Raw genomic sequence first — 22,250 nt, forward strand, 5'->3', positions numbered from 1 at the left:
ATATTCGATCTCCTATTAGGAAACGAGTTAGGACAAGTGACAGAAGTGTGTGTGTAGGGGAACACTTTGGTTCCAGTGATCATAATGCCATTAGTTTCAACTTGATCATGGATAAAGAAAGATTTGGTCCTCGGGTTGAGGTTCTAAACTGGAAAAAGGCCAAATTTGAAGAAATGAGAAAGAATCTAAAAAGCGTGGATTGGTACAGGCTGTTCTCTAGCAAGGATGTGATTGGTAAGTGGGAGGCCTTCAAAGGAGAAATTTTGAGAGTGCAGAGTTTGTATGTTCCTGTCAGGGTTAAAGGCAAAGTGAATAAGAATGAGGGACCTTGGTTCTCGAGGGATATTGGAACTCTGATAAAGAAGAAGAGAGAGATGTATGACATGTATCGGCAACAGGGAGCAAATAAGATGCTTGAGGAGTGCAAGAAACTATTTAAGAAAGAAATCAGGAGGACTAAATGAAGACATGAGGTTGCTTTGGCAGACAAGGTGAAGGATAATCCTAAGAGCTTCTACAGGTATATTAAGAGCAAAAGGATAGTAAGGGATAAAATTGGTCCTCTTGAAGATCAGAGTGGTCGGCTATGTATGGAACCAAAAGAAATGGGGGAGTTATTAAATGGGTTTTTTGCATCCGTGTTTACTAAGGAAACTGGCATGGAGTCTATGGAAATAAGGCCAACAAGTAGGGAGGTCATGGAACCTATACAGATTAAAGGGGAGGAGGTGCTTGCTGTCTTGAGGCAAATCAGAGTGGATAAATCCCCAGGACCGGACAGGGTATTCCCTCAGACCTTGAAGGAGACTGGTGTTGAAATTGCAGGGGCCCTGGCAGATATATTTAAAATGTTGGTATCCACAGGTGAGGTGCCGGATGACTATAGGATATACATACAGATACATAATTCCCATGTTGTTCTGTTGTCTAAAAAAGGCTCAAAAAGTAATGCGGGAAATTATAGGCCGTCAGTAGTAGGTAAATTATTGGAAGGAGTACTAAGAGATAGGATCTACAAATATTTGGATCGACAGGGACTTACTAGGGAGAGTCAACATGGCTTTGTGCGTGGTAGGTCATGTTTAACCAATCTATTAGAGTTTTTTGAGGAGGTTACCAGGAAAGTGGATGAGGGGAAGGCGGTGGATGTTGTCTACACGGACTTCAGTAACGCCTTTGACAAGGTCCCACATGGGAGGTTAGTTCGGAAGGTTCAGTCGCTAGGTATACATGCAGCGGTAGTAAATTGGATTAGACATTGGTTCAATGGAAGAACAGTAAGAAGTTTAACAACACCAGGTTAAAGTCCAACAGGTTTGTTTGGTAGCAAAAGCCACACAAGCTTTCGGAGCTCCAAGCCCCTTCTTCAGGTGAGTGGGAATTCTGTTCACAAACAGAGCATATAAAGACACAGACTCAATTTACATGAATAATGGTTGGAATGCGAATACTTACAGCTAATCAAGTCTTTAAGAAACAAAACAACATGAGCGGAGAGAGCATCAAGACAGGCTAAAAAGATGTGTATTGTCTCCAGACAATACCTCTCTCCACTCACGTTGTTTTGTTTCTTAAAGACTTGATTAGTTGTAAGTATTCGCATTCCAACCATTATTCATGTCTTTATATGCCCTGTTTGTGAACAGAATTCCCACTCACCTGAAGAAGGGGCTTGGAGCTCCGAAAGCTTGTGTGGCTTTTGCTACCAAATAAACCTGTTGGACTTTAACCTGGCGTTGTTAAACTTCTTACTGTGTTTACCCCAGTCCAACGCCGGCATCTCCACATCAATGGAAGAAGCCAGAGAGTGGTAGTAGAGGATTGCTTCTCTGAGTGGAGGCCTGTGACTAGTGGTGTGCCATCATCAATGATCTGGATGATAATGTGGTAAATTGGATCAGCAAATTTGCTGATGATACAAGATTGGAGGTGCAGTGGACAGTGAGGAAGGTTTTCAAAGCTAGCAGAGGGATTTGGTAGGACACTGAAGAGTGCAGTAGAACAGAGGGATCTGGGAATACAGATACATAATTCCCTAAAAGTGGCGTCACAGGTAGATAGGGTCGTAAAGAGTGCTTTTGGTACATTGGCCTTTATAAATCAAAGTATTGAGTATAAAAGTTGGAATGTTATGGTGAGGTTGTATAAGACATTGGTGAGGCTGAATTTAGAGTATTGTGTGCAGTTTTGGTCACCTAATTACAGGAAGGATACTAATAAGGTTGAAAGAGTGCAGCGAAGGTTTACAAGGATGTTGCCGGGACTTGAGAAACTGAGTTACAGAGAAAGGTTGAATAGGTTAGGACTTTATTCCCTGGAGCGTAGAAGAATGAGGGGAGATTTGATAGAGGTGTATAAAATTATGATGGGTATAGATAGAGTGAATGCAAGCAGGCTTTTTCCACTGAGGTTCGGGGAGAAAAAAACCAGAGGGCATGGGTTAAGGGTGAAAGGAGAAAAGTTTAAAGGGAATATTAGGGGGGGCTTCTTTGCGCAGAGAGTGGTGGGAGTGTGGAATGAGCTGCCGGATAAAGTGGTGAATGCGGGCTCACTTTTAACATTTAAGAAAAACTTGGAAGGGGTTCATGGATGAGAGGGGTGTGGAGGGATATGGTCCAGGTGCAGGTCAGTGGGACTCGGCAGAGAAATGGTTCGGCACAGCCAAGAAGGGCCAAAAGGCCTGTTTCTGTGCTGTAATGTTCTATGGTTCTATGTGGAGATGCTAGCATTGGACTGGGGTAGGCACAGTAAGAAGTCTTACAATACCAGGTTAAAGTCAAAGAACAAAGAACAAAGAACAGTACCGCACAGGAAACAGGCCCTTCGGCCCTCCAAGCCTGTGCCGCTCCTTGGTCCAACTAGACCAATCGTTTGTATCCCTCCATTCCCAGGCTGCTCATGTGACTATCCAGGTAAGTCTTAAACGATGTCAGCGTGCCTGCCTCCACCACCCTACTTGGCAGCGCATTCCAGGCCCCCACCACCCTCTGTGTAAAAACATCCCTCTAATATCTGAGTTATACTTCGCCCCTCTCACCTTGAGACCTTGACCCCTCGTGAACATCACTTCTGATCTGGGAAAAAGCTTCCCACCGTTCACCCTATCTATCCCCTTCATAATCTTGTACACATCTATTAGATCTCCCCTCATTCTCTGTCTTTCCAGGGAGAACAACCCCAGTTTACCCAATCTCTCCTCATAGCTAAGACCCTCCATACCAGGCAACATCCTGGTAAACCTTCTCTGCACTCTCTCTAACGCCTCCACATCCTTCTGGTAGTGCGGCGACCAGAACTGGACGCAGTACTCCAAATGTGGCCTAGCCAGCGTTCTATACAGCTGCATCATCAGACTCCAGCTTTTATACTCTATACCCCGTCCTATAAAGGCAAGCATACCGTATGGCTTCTTCACCACCTTCTCTACCTGTGTTGCCACCTTCAAGGATTTGTGGACTTGCACACCTAGGTCCCTCTGTGTTTCTATACTCCTGATGACTCTGCCATTTATTGTATAACTCCTCCCTACATTATTTCTTCCAAAATGCATCACTTCGCATTTATCCGTATTAAACTCCATCTGCCACCTCTCCGCCCAATTTTCCAGCCTATCTATATCCTGCTGTATTGCCCGACAATGCTCTTCGCTATCCGCAAGTCCAGCCATCGTTGTGTCATCCGCAAACTTGCTGATTACACCAGTTACACCTTCTTCCAAATCATTTATATATATCACAAATAGCAGAGGTCCCAGTACAGAGCCCTGCGGAACACCACTGGTCACAGACCTCCAGCCGGAAAAAGACCCTTCGACCACTACCTATGGCCAAGCCAGTTCTCCACCCATCTAGCCACTTCTCCTTGTATCCCATGAGCCTTAACCTTCTTAACCAACCTGCCATGTGGGACTTTGTCAAATGCCTTACTGAAATCCATATAGACGACATCCACGGCCCTTCCTTCATCAACCGTTTTTGTCACTTCCTCAAAAAACTCCACCAAATTTGTAAGGCACGACCTCCCTCTTACAAAACCATGCTGTCTGTCACTAATGAGATTGTTCCGTTCTAAATGCACATACATCCTGTCTCTAAGAATCCTCTCCAACAACGTCCCTACCACGGACGTCAAGCTCACTGGCCTATAATTTCCTGGGTTATCCCTGCTACCCTTCTTAAACAACGGGACCACATTCGCTATCCTCCAATCCTCAGGGACCTCACCCGTGTCCAAAGAAGCGACAAAGATTTCCGTCAGAGGCCCAGCAATTTCATCTCTCGTCTCCCTGAGCAGTCGAGGATAGATGCCATCAGGCCCTGGGGCTTTGTCAGTTTTAATGTTCCCTAAAAAACCTAACACTTCCTCTCTTGTAATGGAGATTTTCACTAACGGATCAACACCTCCCTCCGAGGTCCAACAGGTTTATTTGAGCCCCTCACCAGATGAAGGGGCAGCGCTCCGAAAGCGCTCCCAAATAAACCTGCTGGATTTTAACCTGGTATTGTGAGTCTTACTGTGCCAAGATTATGAGGGGCATGGACATGGTGGATAGTGAGCAGCTGTTCCCCTTAGTTAAAGGGTTAGTCACAAAGGTACAGAGGTTCAAGGTGAGGGGTGGGAGGTTAAGGGGGGATGTGAGGAAAATCATTTTTACCCGGACTATTGAGGAAGCGGGGGCTGCAGAAGGACTTGGTCAGGTTAGGAGGGTGGGCAAAGAAGTGGCAGATGGAATACAATGTAGAAAAGTGTGAGGTTATGCACTTCGGAAGGAGGAGTGGAGGCATAGACTATTTCTAAATGGGGAGAAGCTTAGGAAATCAGAAGCACAAAAGGACTTGGGAGTCATTGTTCAAGATTCTCTTCAGGTTAACGTGCAGGTTCAGTCGGCAGTTAGGAAGGCAAATGTAATGTTCGCATTCATGTCGAAAGGGATAGAATACAAGAGCAGGGATGTGCTTCTGAGGCTGTATTAAGTTCTGTTCAGACCCCATTTGGAGTATTAGGAGCAGTTTTGGGCCCCGTATCTAAGGAAGGATGTGCCGGCCTTGGAAAGGGTCCAGAGGAGGTTCACAAGAATGATCCCTGGAATGAAGAGCTTGTTGTATGAGGGACGGTTGAGGACTCTGGGTCTGTACTCGTTGGAGTTCAGAAGGATGAGGGGGGATCTTATTGAAACTTACAGGATACTGCAAGGCCCGGATAGAGTGGACGTGGAGAGGATGTTTCCACTAGTGGGAGAGACTAGAACCAGAGGCACAACCTCAGGCTAAAGGGACGATCCTTTAAAACAGAGATGAGGAGGAATTTCTTCAGCCAGAGAGTGGTGAATCTGTGGAACTCTTTGCCGCAGAAGGCTGTAGAGGACGGGTCACTGAGTGTCTTTAAGACAGAGATAGATAGGTTCTTGATTAATAAGGGGATCAGGGGTTATGGGGAAAAGGCAGGAAAATGGGGATGAGAAAAATATCAGCCATGATTGAATGGCGGAGCAGCCTCGATGGGCCAAGTGGCGGCTCTCCCACTTTCTTGTACAAACCTGCACACACAGTTGAATTGTCCTGACATAATCTGCTCTGTTCCGCTTCTCCTCCACACTGTCTGCCTCCAAATCGGGGTGGAGGACTGCCACACCTCCGTGCCCGCACTGAGACACCAATGCAACCATCACAGCTTGACCATGCTGTCCACGGGCTCCAGCTTCCATCCACTGTACAGTGAGAAATCAAACAGGGCAGTTAGTCGAGCCACATCCAGTGCAGTCCATGTCAATCACATCACTGGCTCTCCCACTGTCTCCGTCACATTCCTCCGTATTCCCAACTCACCACCGAGTGATCACATCATCTACCTCACCCTCCTGTCCGCCACAATATCGTAAACGGTTCTCTCTCTCCTAAGCCAGGGTCACGCCCTCTCCCATGGTGCGTTCTGAGGCTGGGGGGCGGGGGGGGGGGGGGGGGGGGTGTAAAATTGCGTGGAGGTGACTCCCTCCTGGATTACAACCCCATCTGTCTACACTCAATTTGCACACGGGATACAGGGTAATTTGATAAAGTGGATTCAAAATTGGCTCAGTTGTAGGAGACAGAGGGTGATGACAGAAAGCTGCTTTAGTGACTGGAAGCCAGTGTCCAGTGGAGTACCACAGGGATCTGTGTTGGGCCCCCTATTATTCATCATTTATATAAATGACATTGATGACTGTGTGGGGGATAGGATTAGTAAGTTTGCAGATGACATAAGGATTGGTCGGGTGGTTAACAGTGAGGTGGAGTGTCTTGGGCTACAAGAAGATATAGACGGAATGGTCACATGGGCAGGCAAGTGGCAGATGGAATTTAGCCTTGAAAAGTGTGAGATGATACACTTTTGGAAAGAGTAATTGGACAAGGAAGTATTCAATGAATGGTAGGACACTTGGAGGTTCTGTGGAACAAAGGGACCTTGGCGTGTTTGTACACTGATCTCTGGCAGTGGAAGGGCATAGAACATAGAAAGCCACAGCACAAACAGGCCCTTCGGCCCACAAGTTGCGCTGATCATATCCCTACCTCTAGGCCTATCTATAGCCCTCAATCCCATTAAATCCCATGTACTCATCCAGAAGTCTCTTAAAAGACCCCAACGAGTTTGCCTCCACCACCACCGACGTCAGCCGATTCCACTCACCCACCACCCTCTGAGTGAAAAACTTACCCCTGACATCTCCTCTGTACCTACCCCCCAGCACATTAAACCTGTGTCCTCTCGTAGCAACCATTTCAGCCCTTGGAAATAGCCTCTGAGAGTCTACCCTATCCAGACCTCTCAACATCTTGTAAACCTCTATCAGGTCACCTCTCATCCTTCGTCTCTCCAGGGAGAAGAGACCAAGCTCCCTCAACCTATCCTCATAAGGCATGCCCCCCAATCCAGGAAACATCCTTGTAAATCTCCTCTGCACCCTTTCAATGGCTTCAACATCTTTCCTGTAATGAGGTGACCAGAACTGCGCGCAGTACTCCAAGTGGGGTCTAACCAGGGTCCTATAAAGCTGCAGCATTATCTCCCGACTCCTAAACTCAATCCCTCGATTAATGAAGGCCAGTACGCCGTACGCCTTCTTGACCGCATCCTCCACCTGCGAGGCCGATTTAAGAGTCCTATGGACCCGGACCCCAAGGTCCTTCTGATCCTCTACACTGCTAAGAATGGTACCCTTCATATTATACTGCTGCCTCATCCAATTGGATCTGCCAAAATGGATCACTACACACTTATCCGGGTTGAAGTCCATCTGCCACTTCTCCGCCCAGTCTTGCATTCTATCTATGTCTCGCTGCAACTTCTGACATCCCTCCAAACTATCCACAACACCACCTACCTTGGTGTTGTCAGCAAACTTACCAACCCATCCCTCCACTTCCTCATCCAGGTCATTTATGAAAATGACAAACAGCAAACAGCATGTTAGCAGGATGGTGAAAAAGGCATATGGGACACTTGCCTTTATCAATCGAGGCATTGATTACAAAAGCAGGGAAGTCATGTTGGAGTTGTATAGAACTTTGGTGAGGCCACAGCTGGAGTACTGTGTGCAGTTCTGGTCACCACATTATAGGAAGGATGTGATTGCACTGGAGGGGGTGCAGAGGAGATTCACCAGGATGCTGCCTGGGATGGAGCATTTCAGTTATAAAGAGAGGTTGGATAGGCTTGGGTTGTTTTTGTTGGAGCAGAGAAGACTGAGGGGTGACCTGATTGAGGTGTTCAAGATTATGAGAGACATGGACAGAGTGGATAGGGAGCAGCTGTTCCTCTTAGTTGAAGGGGACATTGCTTTGTGGATTCAGAACTGGCTTGCCCACAGAAGGCAAAGAGTGGTTGTAGATGGGTCTTTTTCAGAGTGGAGGTCAGTCACCAGTGGGGTGCCTCAGGGATCTGTTCTGGGACCCTTGCTCTTTGTGATTTTTATAAATAACCTGGATGAGGAAGTGGGAGGATGGGTTGGTAAGTTTGCTGATGACACAAAGGTTGGTGGTGTTGTGGATAGTGTAGAGGGATGCCAGCAGTTGCAATGAGACATAGATAAGATGGAAGACTGGGCGGAGAAGTGGCAGATGGACTTCAACCCAGATAAGTGTGTGGTGGTTCATTTTGGCAGGTCGAATAGGATGGAAGAATATAATATTAAGGGTAAGACGCTTGGCAGTGTGGAAGATCAGAAGGATCTTGGGGTCCGGGTTCATAGGACACTCAAAGCAGCGTCGCAGGTAGAGGCTGTGGTTAAGAAGGCGTATGGAATACTGGCCCTCATCAATAGAGGAATTGAGAAATCGGGAGATAATGCTGCAGCTGTATAGGACCCTGGTCAGACCCCACCTGCAGTACTGTGCCCAGTTCTGGTCGCCTCATTACAGAAAGGATGTGGAAGCCATAGAAAGGGTGCAGAGGAGATTTACAAGGATGTTGCCTGGATTAGGTGGCATGCCTTATGAGGATAGGTTGAGAGAGCTAGGTCTATTCTCCTTGGAGAGGCGAAGGATGAGAGGTGACCTGATAGAGGTGTATAAGATGTTGAGGGGTATTGATAGAGTGGATTCTCAGAGGCTTTTACCTAGGGCTGAAATGGTTGCCACAAGAGGTCACAGGTTTAGGGTGCTGGGGAGTAGGTACAGAGGAGATGTTAGGGGTAAGTTTTTCACTCAGAGGGTGGTGGGTGCGTGGAAGCGGCTGCCGGTAGTGGTGGTGGAGGCGGATTCGATAGGGTCTTTTAAGAGACGTTTGGATAAGTTCATGGAAGTTAGTAAGATAGAGGGTTATAGGTAAGCCTAGTAGGTAGGGACATGAGGGTAGAGGGTTATAGGTAAGCCTAGTAGGTAGGGACATGTTCGGTGCAACTTGTGGGCCAAAGGGCCTGTTTGTGCTGTAGCCTTTCTATGTTCTATGTTCTACAAGGGGACATAGGTTCAAGGTGAGGGGCAGGAGGTTTAGGGGGCATGTGAGCAAAACCATCCAGGGGGTGGTTAACGTCTGGAATGCGCTGCTTGGGAGGGTGGTAGAGGCGGGATAGAACAAAGAACAAATAATCTCAGGATTGCTGCCTGTACCACGGGAAAGTGAGAGCAGGAATGGAGTGAGGTGGAGGATGAATGCGTGGCTGGGGGACTGGAGCAGGGGGCAGGGATTCAGGTTCCTGGATCATTGGGACCTCTTGTGGGGATGGTGTGACCTGTACAAAAAAGACGGGTGGCACTTGAATCCCAGGGGGACCAATATCCTGGCAGGAAGGTTGGCTAAGGCTACTGGGGAGACTTTAAACTAGAAACGTTGGAGGGAGGGAATCGTGATGAGGTGACTGAGAGCGAGGAGGTTAGCGCGCAAATAGAGAAGGATTGTAGACAGTGGGTAAGAGGGAGAATAGACGGGTGATGGAGAAGGGGAGAGCTCAGACCAAAGGTTTGAGATGTGTCTATTTTAACGCCAGGAGTGCAGTGAATAAAGTGGATGAGCTTAGAGTGTGGATCGATGCTGTCGGTGTCGGATGTGGGAGTTCATGGAGTCGCCTAGCCTCCCGGAAGTCCATATCTGCGCCAGGTGCGTCGAACTGCAGCTCCTGAGAGACCGAGTTAGGGAACTGGAGCTGCGGCTCGATGACCTTAGTCTAGTCAGGGAAAATGAGAAGTTAATAGATAGAAGTTACAGGCAGGTCGTCACACCAGGGCCACGGGAGGAAGACACGTGGGTCACGGTTAGGAAGGGTAAAGGTCACGTACCAGAGAGTACCCCGGTGGGTGTCCCCCTTAACAGTAAGGGATGGGTGTCAGACGGGAGAGAGGAGGGGAGAGAGCAGTCAGTGATGGGATCCCCTGTGGTTGTCCCCCTCCAGAATAAGTATACCGTTTTGGATACTGTGGGGGGGAGGATGACCCTCCAGGGGTAAGCCACGGTGACCAGGTCACTGGCACGGAATCGGGCTGTGTGGCTCAGAAGGGAAAGAGGGGAACCAGGAGAGCAATGGTAGTGGGGGATGAAATGGTTAGAGGCACAGACAGGCGGTTCTGTGGGCGTGAACGAGACTCCAGGATGGTAGTCTGCCTCCCTGGTGCCGGGGTCCTGGATGTCTCTGAGCGGGTAGGAAGCATCCTAAAAGGGGCGGGTAACCAGACAGACGTCATTGTCCACATTGGTGAAAATGACGTAGGCAGAAAGAGCAGGGAGGTCCTGAGAGAGCAATTCAGGGAGTTGGGTTGTAGGCGGAAAAGCAGGGCCTCTAGGGTAGCGATCTCTGGACTACTCCCAGTGCCACAAGCTAGTGAGGTTAGGAACAGGGAGACTGCACAGCTGAACACGTGGCTAAAGGACTGGTGCAGGAGGGAGGGTTTTGAATTCGTGGATCACTGGGAAGTCTTCAAGAGAGGATGGCACCTGCACAAGAAGGACGGGTTACACCTAAACTGGAGGGGCACGAATATCCTAGCTGGGAGTTTTGCTAGTGTGGTTCGGGTGGGTTTAAACTAATGTGGCGGGGGGTGGGGATCAGAACAATAGGTCAATAAGCATCGAGGCTGGGGACGAGGTTGGGGCCAAGACAAGGCTATCTAAGAGGAAGAGCATTCTGGGGGAGGATGACCTCAGTGGGCCTGGAGGTCTGGAGTGCATCTGCTTCAATGCAAGGAGCATCACGGGCAAGACAGATGAGCTTAGAGCCTTAATGCTTGCGCAGAACTTGGTTGTGGTTGCAGTGACGGAGACTTGGTTAAAAGAAGGACAGGACTGGCAGCTGAATATTCCGGGGTATAAGTGTTTTAGGCGAGACAGAGGAGGGGCGAGGAGAGGTGGGGGAGTAGCAATGCTGGTTTAGGGAGCATATTACAGCGGTACAGAGGGTGGACAATATGGAAGGGTCAGGTAACGAGTCACTGTGGGTGGAGCTCAGAAACAGGAAGGGCGCAGTCACTATGCTGGGGGTATACTACAGGCCCCCCAACAGCCCACGGGAAGTTGAGGAACGAATATGTCAGGAGATTCTGGACAGGTGCAGAAAAAATAGGGTTGTTGTAATGGGAGACTTTAATTTCCCTTGTATAGACTGGAAATCGCTTCGGGCTGGGGGCCTGGACGGGGAAGAATTTATAAAATGCGAACAGAAAAGTCTTTGGAACAATATGTTGACAGTCTAACTAGAGAGGGGTCTATACTGGACCGAGCATGTGGACATAAAGAAAGAGGATGTGTTGGAACTATTGAATGGCATCAAGGTTGGTAAGTCGCCGGGACCGGATGGGATGTACCCCAGGTTACTGTGGGAGGCGAGGGAGGAGATTGCGGAGCCTTTGGCGATGATCTTTGCATCGTCGATGGAGACGGGAGAGGTTCCGGAGGATTGGAGGATTGCAGATGTGGTCCCTATATTCAAGAAAGGGAACAGGGACAGCCCGGGAAATTACCGACCGGTGAGTCTAACCTCAGTGGTTGGTAAGTTGATGGAGAGGATCCTGAGAGACAGGATTTATGATCATCTAGAGAAGTTTAGTATGATCAAAAGTAGTCAGCACGGCTTTGTCAAGGGCAGGTCGTGCCTTACGAGCCTGGTTGAGTTCTTTGAAAATGTGACCAAACACATTGACGAAGGAAGAGCGGTGGATGTGGTCTATATGGACTTCAGCAAGGCGTTCGATAAGGTCCCCCATGCAAGACTTCTTGAGAAAGTGAGAGGGCATGGGATCCAAGGGGCTGTTGCCTTGTGGATCCAGAACTGGCTTGCCTGCAGAAGGCAGAGAGTGGCTGTGGAGGGGTCTTTCTCTGCATGGCGGTCAGTGACCAGTGGAGTGCCCCAGGGATCTGTTCTGGGACCCTTGCTGTTTGTCATTTTCATAAATGACCTGGATGAGGAAGTGGAGGGATGGGTTGGTAAGTTTGCTGACGACACCAAGGTAGGTGGTGTTGTGGATAGTTTGGAGGGATGTCAGAAGTTGCAGCGAGACATAGATAGAATGCAAGACTGGGCGGAGAAGTGGCAGATGGACTTCAACCCGGATAAGTGTGTGGTGATCCATTTTGGCAGATCCAATGGGATGAAGCAGCAATATAATATGAAGGGTACCATTCTTAGCAGTGTAGAGGATCAGAAGGACCTTGGGGTCCGGGTCCATAGGACTCTTAAATCGGCCTCGCAGGTGGAGGATGCGGTCAAGAAGGCGTACGGTGTACTGGCCTTCATTAATCGAGGGATTGAGTTTAGGAGTCGGGAGATAATGCTACAGCTTTATAGGACCCTGGTTAGACCCCACTTGGAGTACTGCGCGCAGTTCTGGTCACCTCATTACAGGAAAGATGTTGAAGCCATTGAAAGGGTGCAGAGGAGATTTACAAGGATGTTGCCTGGATATGGGGGCATGCCTTATGAGGATAGGTTGAGGGAGCTTAGTCTCTTCTCCCTGGAGAGACGAAGGATGAGAGGTGACCTGATAGAGGTTTACAAGATGTTGAGAGGTCTGGATAGGGTAGACTCTCAGAGGCTATTTCCAAGGGCTGAAATGGTTGCTACGAGAGGACACAGGTTTAAGGTGCTGGGGGGTAGGTACAGAGGAGATGTCAGGGGTAAGTTTTTCACTCAGAGGGTGGTGGGTGAGTGGAATCGGCTGACGTCGGTGGTGGTGGAGGCAAACTCGTTGGGGTCTTTTAAGAGACTTCTGGATGAGTACATGGGATTTAATGGGATTGAGGGCTATAGATAGGCCTAGAGGTGGGGATGTGATCGGCGCAACCTGTGGGCCGAAGGGCCTGTTTGTGCTGTGGCTTTCTATGTTCTATGTTCTATGTTCTATCAACCTGGGTGCCAACTTTCAGGGATCTATGCACATGGACACCCAGATCCCTCTGTTCATCCACATTACCAAGTATCTTACCATTAGCCCAGTACTCTGTATTCCTGTTACTCCTTCCAAAGTGAATCACCTCACACTTTTCCGCATTAAACTCCATTTGCCACCTCTCAGCCCAGCTCTGCAGCTTATCTATGTCCCTCTGTAACCTGCCACTTCCCTCCGCACTGTCTACAACTCCACTGACTTTAGTGTCATCTGCAAATTTACTAATCCATCCTTCCACGCCCTCATCCAGGTCATTAATAAAAATGACAAACAGCAGTTGCCCCAAAACAGATCCTTGCGGTACACCACTAGTAACTGAACTCCAGGATGAATATTTCCCATCAACCACCACCCTCTGTTTTCTTACAGCTAGCCAATTCCTGATCCAAACTGCTAAATCACCCTCAATCCCATGTGTCCGTATTTTCTGCAAAAGCTTACCATGGGAAACCTTATTAAACGCTTTGCTGAAATCCATATACACCACATCAACCGCTTTACCCTCATCCACCACTTTGGTCACCTTCTCAAAGAACTCAATAAGGTTTGTGAGGCATGACCTACCCTTCACAAAACCGTGCTGACTATCCCTAATCAAATTATTCCTTTCTAGGTGATTATAAATCCTATCTCTTATAATCCTTTCCAATACTTTGCCCACAACAGAAGTAAGGCTCACCAGTCTATAATTACCAGGGTTGTCTCTACTCCCCTTTTTGAACAAGGGGACAAGGGGACAACATTTGCTATCCTCCAGTCTTGTGGCACTGTTCCTGTAGACAATGACGACACAAAGATCCTCTCTCGCCTCCCAGAGAATCCAAGGCTAAATCCCTTCCGGCCCAGGGGACTTATCTATTTTTACCCTTTCTAGAATTGCTAACACCTCCTCCTTATGAACATCAATCCCATCCAGTCCAACAGCCTGCATCTCAGTACTCCCCTCGACAACATTGTCCCTCTCCAGTGTGAATACCGACGAATAATCTTAATTTCCTGTGCTGTACTGTTCTTTGTTCTTTGTTGTACTGGGGGCAGGGCCAATCAGGGCTGACCATGAAGAGGAGGGAGCTCGGGCCTGGCCATGGGGAGGTGGGGTCGGTGGTTCGGTCATTGGGAAGTCATCCCCCCGTCCCACCAGGTGTTCCTCATGTGTTGATGCGGACGTGATGGGCTGAAGGGCCTCTGCTGCACTGTATGATTCAGTGATCTCTCCCTCTTTCTGTAATCTCGTCCAGCATCCGAAACCCTCTCAGATATCTCCAATCCCCTCATTACAGCTTCTTGACAATCGCTGATTTTAATTGTTCTACCATCAGTGACCAAGCTTCCCACTGCCTGGATTCAAAACTGGACTCGAATTGCCCTCAGAAACCTCTCCTCCTCAATTGCCTCCTTTAATATTCCTGAACAAATAAAACTGGTCTTTGGTCATCTCACTGAATGCGGCGGATTTTCCCATTTTGCTGCCATGGGAATCGTCGCGAGAGGCGGACCACGCCGAGGTTCATTGTCCTTGGGTAGGATTTCCCTTGGGTGGGATTTTCCAGTTTCTCCTTATTTTTTATTTATTCTTTCACATTTATTGCCCATCCCTGGTTGCCCTTGGAGGGCAGTTGAGAGTCAACCACATTGCTGTGGCTCTGGAGTCACATGTAGGCCAGACCAGGTAAGGATGGCAGATTTCCTTCTCTAAAGGACATTAGTGAAGCGGATGGGTTTTACCGACAGTCGACAATGGTTTCATGGTCATTGTTACTGAGACTAGCTTTTTATTCCAGATTTATTAACTGAATTGAACTCGTAGCAACTGCAGGTTTTGACCCCCTGTCCCCCGTGCTTTCACCGGGGGTCCCTGGATTATTATTCTGGTGCCATTATCACAATGCAACTGTCTCCCTCTCTGCTGAGAAGTTGTAAGATGGTGTTCTGGTTTCTCCAATTTGTGGCTCAATCTATGGGTGGCACGGTGACACAGTGGTTAGCACTGCTGCCTCACAGCGCCAGGGACCTGGGTTCAATTCCCGGCTTGGGTCACTGTCTGTGTGGAGTCTGCATGTTCTCCCCGTGTCTGCGTGGGTTTCCTCCGGGTGCTCCGGTTTCCTCCCACAGTCCGTAAGACATGCTGGTTAGGGTGCATTGGCCGTGCTAAATTCTCCCTCAGTGTAACCTGAACAGGTACGAGAGTGTGGCGATTGGGGGGATTTTCACAGTAACTTCATTGCAGTGTTAATGTAAGCCTATTTGTGACACAAAATAGATAAACTTGAAACCTTCATTTCCTGTTCAGTTAGGAAGGACCCTTACGGACCTGGACAGAAGCTAAGCACTGGGCAACGCTCCCTGATGATCTGCAGGCCGATGTCCCCGTACAGCTGCTGTGCTCCCTCACACATGGTTCCGTTATGCAGGGGCTGAGGACAGGAGCAGGAACGGTAACGGGAAGCTGTCTCTGCACCACACGTTTTGGAGCAAGGAGTCCAAGGAGACCAGAGGCACCAACCACCATCAACTGCCAGAGAGAGAGAGAGAAGATTCGATCAGAGAGTGGGTTCGAGACTGAGTGGGAGCCAGCGTGAGAATGGAGAGTGTTGCGGGGGAGAGAGGGGAGAGGGGGGAGGGGGGAGGGGGGAGAGTGTGCGTGGGGGGGGGGGGAGTGTGTGGGGGGGAGTGTGCGGGGAGAGTGCGTGCAGGGGGAGTGCGTGCGGGGGGGAGTGTGCGGGGGGAGTGCGTGCGGGGGGGAGTGCGTGCGGGGGGGAGTGTGCGGGGGGAGTGCGTGCGGGGGGGAGTGTGCGGGGGGAGTGCGTGCGGGGGGGAGTGTGCGGGGGGGAGTGTGCGGGGGGAGTGCGTGCGGGGGGGAGTGTGCGGGGGGAGTGCGTGCGGGGGGGGGAGTGTGCGGGGGGGAGTGTGCGGGGGGGAGTGCGTGCGGGGGGAGTGCGTGCGGGGGGGAGTGCGTGCGGGGGGGAGTGTGCGGGGGAGTGCGTGCGGGGGGGAGTGTGCGGGGGGGGGGTGTGCGGGGGGGAGTGCGTGCGGGGGGGAGTGTGCGGGGGGAGTGCGTGCAGGGGGGAGTGTGCGGGGGGAGTGCGTGCGGGGGGGAGTGTGCGGGGGGGAGTGTGCGGGGGGAGAGCGTGCGGGGGGAGCGTGCGGGGGGAGTGCGTGCGGGGGGAGTGCGTGCGGGGGGGAGTGCGTGCGGGGGGAGTGCGTGCGGGGGGAGTGCGTGCGGGGGGAGTGCGTGCGGGGGGGAGTGTGCGGGGGGAGTGCGTGCGGGGGGGAGTGCGTGCGGGGGGGAGTGCGTGCGGGGGGGTGAGTGTGAGCAGTGGGACTGAGTGTGAGCAGTGGGACTGAGTGTGAGCAGGGGGTGAGTGTGAGTGGAGGTGAGTGTGAGCAGGGGGTGAGTGTGAGCAGGGGGGTGAGGGAGAGCAGGGGGGCATGAGTGTGCAGAGAGGGTGAGTGTGAGCAGGGGGTTGAGTGTGAGCGGGTGGGGTGAGTGGGAGCAAGGGGGTGAGTGTGAGCAGGGAGTGAGTGTGAGAGGGGTGTGGTGAGTGTGAGCAGGGGGTGAGTGTGAGCAGGGGTGAGTTTGAGCAGGGATGGTGAGTGTGAGCAGGGGGGTGAGTGTGTGCGGGGGGGTGAGTCAGAGCAGGAGGTGAGTGTGAGCAGGGGATGGGTGTGAGCAAGGGGTGAGGGTGAGCATGGGGTGAGTGTGTGCAGAGAGAGTGTGTGTGAGCAGGGGGGTGAGTGTGAGCAAGGGGTGAGTGTGAGCAAGGGTGAGTGTGAGCAGGGGTGAGTGTGAGCATGGGGTGAGTGTGAGCAGGGGGGTGCGTGCGAGTGGGGGATGAGTGTGAGCAGAGGGGTGAGTGTGAGCAGGAGTGGTGTGTGTTAGCAGGAGGGGTGAGTGTGAGCAGGGGTGGTGCATGTGAGCAGGGGGGTGAGTGTGAGCAGGTGGGGTGAGTGTGAGCAGGAGGGGTGAGTGTGAGCAGGGGGGTGCATGTGAGCAGGGGGGAGTGTGTGAGCAGGTGGGGTGAATGTGAGCAGGGTGGTGAGTGTGAGCAGGGGAGTGAGTGTGAGCATGGGGGTGAGTGTGAGCAGGGGGGGTGAATGTGAGCAGGGGAGAGTGTGAGCAGGGTGGGTGAGTGTGAGCAGGGGGGCAAGCGTGTGCAGAGAGGGTGAGTGTGAGCGGGGGGTGTGAGTGTGAGCAGGGGGTGAGTGTGAGCAGGGGATGAGTGTGAGCGGGGTGGTGAGTGTGAGCAGGGGGTGAGTGTGAGCGGGGGGTGAGTGTGAGCGGGGGGTGACTGTGAGCAGGGGGTGAGTGTGAGCAGGGGGTGTGAGTGTGAGCAGGGGGGTGATTGTGAGCAGTGGGGTGAGTGTGAGCAGGGACGGGGTGATTGTGAGCAGGGGGGGTGAGTGAGAGCATGGGGGGTGAGTGTGAGGGGGGTGAATGCGAGCAGCGGGTGAGTACGAGCGGTGGGGTGAGTGTGAGCAGCTGGGGTGAGTGTGAGCAGGGGGGTGATTGTGAGCAGGGGGTGAGTGTGAGCGGGGGGGCGAATGTGAGCGTGGGGGTGAGTGTGAGCAGGGCAGTGAGTGTGAGCAGGAGGGGAAAGTGTGATCAGGGGGGTGAGTGTGATCAGGGGGGTGAGTGTGATCAGGGGGTGAGTTTGAGCAGGGGGGCAAGCGTGTGCAGAGAGGGAGTGTGTGAGCGGGGGGGTGGGTGTGACCGGGGGGGTGAGTCTGAGCAGGGGGTGAGTGTGAGCAGGGGGTGTGAGTATGAGCAGGGGGGGTGATTGTGAGCAGAGGGGTGATTGTGAGCAGGGGGTGTGTGAGCGGGGGGGGTGATTGTGAGCAGTGGGGTGATTTTGAGCAGGGGGGTGATTGTGAGCAGGGGGTGAGTGTGAGCGTGGGGGGTGAGTGTGAGCGGGGGGCATGTGAGTGTGAGCAGGGGTGACTGTGAGCGGGGTGTGGTGAGTGTGAGCAGGGAGTGAGTGTGAGCAGCGGGGGGTGAGTGTGAGCAGGGGAGGTGTGTGTGAGTGGGGGTGAGTGTGAGCAGGGAGGCTGAGTGTGAGCGGGGGGGTGAGTGTGAGCAGGGGGTGAGTGTGAGCGGGGGGATGATTGTGAACAGGGGGTGAGTGTAAGCAGGGGGTGAGTGTGAGCAGGGGGTGAGTATGAGCAGAGGGGGTGAGTGTGAGCAGGGGGGTGAGTGTGGGCAGCGGGGTGAGTGTGAGCCAGGGGATGAGTGTGACCGCGGGGTTAGTGTGAGTGGGGGTGAGTGTGAGCAGGTGGGGTGAGTGCGAGCAGGGGGGTGATTGCGAGCAGGGGGGTGATTGTGAGCAGGTGGTGAGTGTGAGCGTGGGGGGCGAGTGTGAGCGTGGGGGTGAGTGTGAGCAGGGGAGAGTGTGAGCAGGGGGGAGAGTGTGAGCAGGGGGGAGAGTGTGAGCAGGGGGGAGAGTGTGAGCAGGGGGGTGAGTGTGAGCAGGGGGGCTGATTGTGAGCAGGGGCTGAGTGTGAGCAAGGTGGGTGAGTATGAGCAGGGGGAGCATGAGCAGGGATGGTGAGTGTGAGCAGGGGGAGTGAGTGTGAGCAGGTGGGCATGTGTGTGCAGAGAGGGTGAGTGTGAGCAGGGAGGTGAGTGTGAGCAGGGAGGTGAGTGTGAGCAGGGGGGTGAGTGTGAGCGGGAGTGAGTGTGAGCAGGGGGTGAGTGTGAGCAGGGAGTGAGTGTGAGCAGGGGGTGCATGTGAGCAGGGGGGAGAGTGTGAACAGGTGGGGTGAATGTGAGCAGGGTGTGTGTGTGAGCAGTGGGGTGAGTGTGTGTGGGGGTTGAGTGTGAGCAGGGGGTGAGTGTGAGCAGGGGGTGAGTGTGAGCATGGGGGTGAGTGTGAGCAGGGGGGTGAATGTGAGCAGGGGAGAGTGTGAGCAGGGGGTGAGTGTGATCGGGGGTGAGTGTGAGCAGGGGGCAAGCATGCGCAGAGAGGGTGAGTGTGAGCGGGGGGTGAGTGTGAGCAGGGGGTGAGTGTGAGCAGGGGATGAGTGTGAGCGGGGTGGTGAGGGTGAGCAGGGGGTGAGTGTGAGCATGGGGTGAGTGTGAGCAGGGGTGTGAGTGTGAGCAGGGTGTGAGTGTGAGCAGGGGGGGTGAGGGTGAGCAGGGGGGCATGTGTGTGCAGAGAGGGTGAGTGTGAGCGGGGTTGAGTGTGAGCGGGTGGGGTGAGTGGGAGCAGGGGGGTGAGTGTGAGCGGGGGGTGAGTGTGAGCAGGGGGTGAGTGTGAGCAGGGGATGAGTGTGAGCGGGGTGGTGAGGGTGAGCAGGGGTGAGTGTGAGCATGGGGTGAGTGTGAGCAGGGGTGTGAGTGTGAGCAGGGTGTGAGTGTGAGCAGGGGGGGTGAGGGTGAGCAGGGGGGCATGTGTGTGCAGAGAGGGTGAGTGTGAGCGGGGTTGAGTGTGAGCGGGTGGGGTGAGTGGGAGCAGGGGGGTGAGTGTGAGATGGGTGTGGTGAGTGTGAGCAGGGGGTGAGTTTGAGCAGGGATGCTGAGTGTGAGCAGGGGGGGTGAGTCAGAGCAGGGGGTGAGTGTGAGCAGGGGGTGAGTGTGAGCAGGGGGTGAGTGTGAGCAGGGGGTGAGTGTGAGCAGTGGGTGAGTGTGAACAAGGGGTGAGTGTGAGCATGGGGTGAGTGTGTGCAGAGAGAGTGTGTGTGAGCAGGGGGTGAGTGTGAGGTGGGGGTGAGTGTGAGCAGGGGGTGAGTGTGAGCTGGGGGTGAGTGTGAGCTGGGGGTGAGTGTGAGCATGGGGTGAGTGTGAGCAGGGGGTGAGTGCGAGTGGGGGATGAGTGTGAGCAGAGGGGTGAGTGTGAGCAGGAGTGGTGTGTGTTAGCAGGAGGGGTGAGTGTGAGCAGGGGGGTGCATGTGAGCAGGGGGGAGAGTGTGAACAGGTGGGGTGATGTGAGCAGGAGGTGAGTGTGAGCAGGGGGGTGAGTGTGTGCGGGGGGTGAGTGTGAGCAGGGGGTTAATGTGAGCAGGGGGTGAGTGCGAGCATGGGGGTGAGTGTGAGCAGGGGGTGAAGGTGAGCGGGGGAGAGTGTGAGCAGGGGGGTGGAGTGTGATCAGGGGGTGAGTGTGAGCAGGGGGCAAGCGTGTGCAGAGAGGGTGAGTGTGAGCGGGGGGTGAATGTGAGCGGGGGGTGAGTGTGAGCAGTGGGTGAGTGTGAGCAGGGGGTGAGTGTGAGCAGGGGATGAGTGTGAGCAGGGGATGAGTGTGAGCGGGGGGTGGGTGTGAGCAGGGGGTGAGTGTGAGCAGGGGGAGTGAGTGTGAGCAGGGGGTGTGAGTGTGAGCAGGGCGGTGATAGTGAGCAGGGGGTGAGTGTGAGCAGGGAGGGGGTGATTGTGAGCAGGGGGGTGAGTGAGAGCATGGGGGGTGAGTGTGAGGGGGAGGTGAATGTGAGCAGGGGGTGAGTGTGAGCGGTGGGGGTGAGTGTGAGCAGGGAGGGGGTGAGTGTGAGCAGGTGGGGTGAGTGTGAGCAGGAGGGGTGAGTGTGAGCAGGGGGGTGCATGTGAGCAGGGGGGAGAGTGTGAACAGGTGGGGTGAATGTGAGCAGGGTGTGTGTGTGAGCAGTGGGGTGAGTGTGTGTGGGGGGTGAGTGTGAGCAGGGGGTGAGTGTGAGCAGGGGGTGAGTGTGAGCATGGGGGTGAGTGTGAGCAGGGGGGGTGAATGTGAGCAGGGGAGAGTGTGAGCAGGGGGTGAGTGTGATCGGGGGTGAGTGTGAGCAGGGGGTGAGTGTGAGCAGGGGGTGAGTGTGAGCATGGGGGTGAGTGTGAGCAGGGGGGGTGAATGTGAGCAGGGGAGAGTGTGAGCAGGGGGGGTGAGTGTGAGCAGGGGGGCAAGCGTGTGCAGAGAGGGTGAGTGTGAGCGGGGGGGTGTGAGTGTGAGCAGGGGGTGAGTGTGAGCAGGGGATGAGTGTGAGCGGGGTGGTGAGGGTGAGCAGGGGGTGAGTGTGAGCGGGGGGTGACTGTGAGCAGGGGGTGAGTGTGAGCAGGGGGTGTGAGTGTGAGCAGGGGGGTGATTGTGAGCAGTGGGGTGAGTGTGAGCAGGGACGGGGTGATTGTGAGCAGGGGGGGTGAGTGAGAGCATGGGGGGTGAGTGTGAGGGGGGTGAATGCGAGCAGCGGGTGAGTACGAGCGGTGGGGTGAGTGTGAGCAGCTGGGGTGAGTGTGAGCAGGGGGGGTGATTGTGAGCAAGGGGTGAGTGTGAGCGGGGGGGGCGAATGTGAGCGTGGGGGTGAGTGTGAGCAGGGGAGTGAGTGTGAGCAGGAGGGGAAAGTGTGATCAGGGGGGTGAGTGTGATCAGGGGGGTGAGTGTGATCAGGGGGTGAGTGTGAGCAGGGGGGCAAGCGTATGCAGAGAGGGAGTGTGTGAGCGGGGGGGTGGGTGTGAGCGGGGGGGTGAGTCTGAGCAGGGGGTGAGTGTGAGCAGGGGGTGTGAGTATGAGCAGGGGGGGTGATTGTGAGCAGAGGGGTGATTGTGAGCAGGGGGTGTGTGAGCGGGGGGGGTGATTGTGAGCAGTGGGGTGATTGTGAGCAGGGGGGTGATTGTGAGCAGGGGGTGAGTGTGAGCGTGGGGGGTGAGTGTGAGCGGGGGGCATGTGTGTGTGAGCAGGGGTGACTGTGAGCGGGGTGTGGTGAGTGTGAGCAGGGAGTGAGTGTGAGCAGCGGGGGGTGAGTGTGAGCAGGGGAGGTGTGTGTGAGTGGGGGGTGAGTGTAAGCAGGGGGGCTGAGTGTGAGCGGGGGGGTGAGTGTGAGCAGGGGGTGAGCGTGAGCGGGGGGATGATTGTGAGCAGGGGGGTGAGTGTAAGCAGGGGGTGAGTGTGAGCAGGGGTTGAGTATGAGCAGAGGGGGTGAGTGTGAGCAGGGGGGTGAGTGTGGGCAGCGGGGTGAGTGTGAGCCGGGGGATGAGTGTGACCGCGGGGTTAGTGTGAGTGGGGGTGAGTGTGAGCAGGTGGGGTGAGTGCGAGCAGGGGGGTGATTGCGAGCAGGGGGGTGATTGTGAGCAGGTGGTGAGTGTGAGCGTGATGGGCGAGTGTGAGCGTGGGGTTGAGTGTGAGCAGGGGGTGAGTGTGAGCAGGTGGGAGAGTGTGAGCAGGGGGGAGAGTGTGAGCAGGGGGGAGAGTGTGAGCAGGGGGTGAGTGTGAGCAGGGGGGCTGATTGTGAGCAGGGGGTGAGTGTGAGCAAGGTGGGTGAGTGTGAGCAGGGAGTGAGTGTGAGCAGGGGGTGCGTGTGAGCAGGGGGTGAGTGTGAGCAGGGGGTGAGTTTGAGCAGGGGGTGAGTTTGAGCAGGGGGTGAGTTTGAGCAGGGGTGTGAGTATGAGCAGAGGGAGCGTGAGCAGGGATGGTGAGTGTGAGCAGGGGGGGTGAGTGTGAACCGGGT

General features: G+C 53.6%; 1 protein-coding gene across 1 annotated transcript in view; it reads right to left on the reverse strand.

Annotated features, from left to right (window-relative positions):
- Window positions 1-22,250, reverse strand: part of LOC144485729 (SCO-spondin-like) — a 449,590-nt gene that overhangs the window by 325,219 nt on the left and 102,121 nt on the right. The window contains exons 9-10 of the mRNA XM_078203820.1: window positions 15,166-15,366; window positions 5,537-5,707 (exon numbers count right to left, since the gene is read on the reverse strand). Coding sequence (XP_078059946.1) covers window positions 5,537-5,707; window positions 15,166-15,366 — 372 coding nt within the window. The remainder of the gene's footprint in view (window positions 1-5,536; window positions 5,708-15,165; window positions 15,367-22,250) is intronic.

This window comes from Mustelus asterias, unplaced genomic scaffold, assembly GCF_964213995.1.
Source record: "Mustelus asterias unplaced genomic scaffold, sMusAst1.hap1.1 HAP1_SCAFFOLD_212, whole genome shotgun sequence".
NCBI lineage: Eukaryota > Metazoa > Chordata > Chondrichthyes > Carcharhiniformes > Triakidae > Mustelus > Mustelus asterias.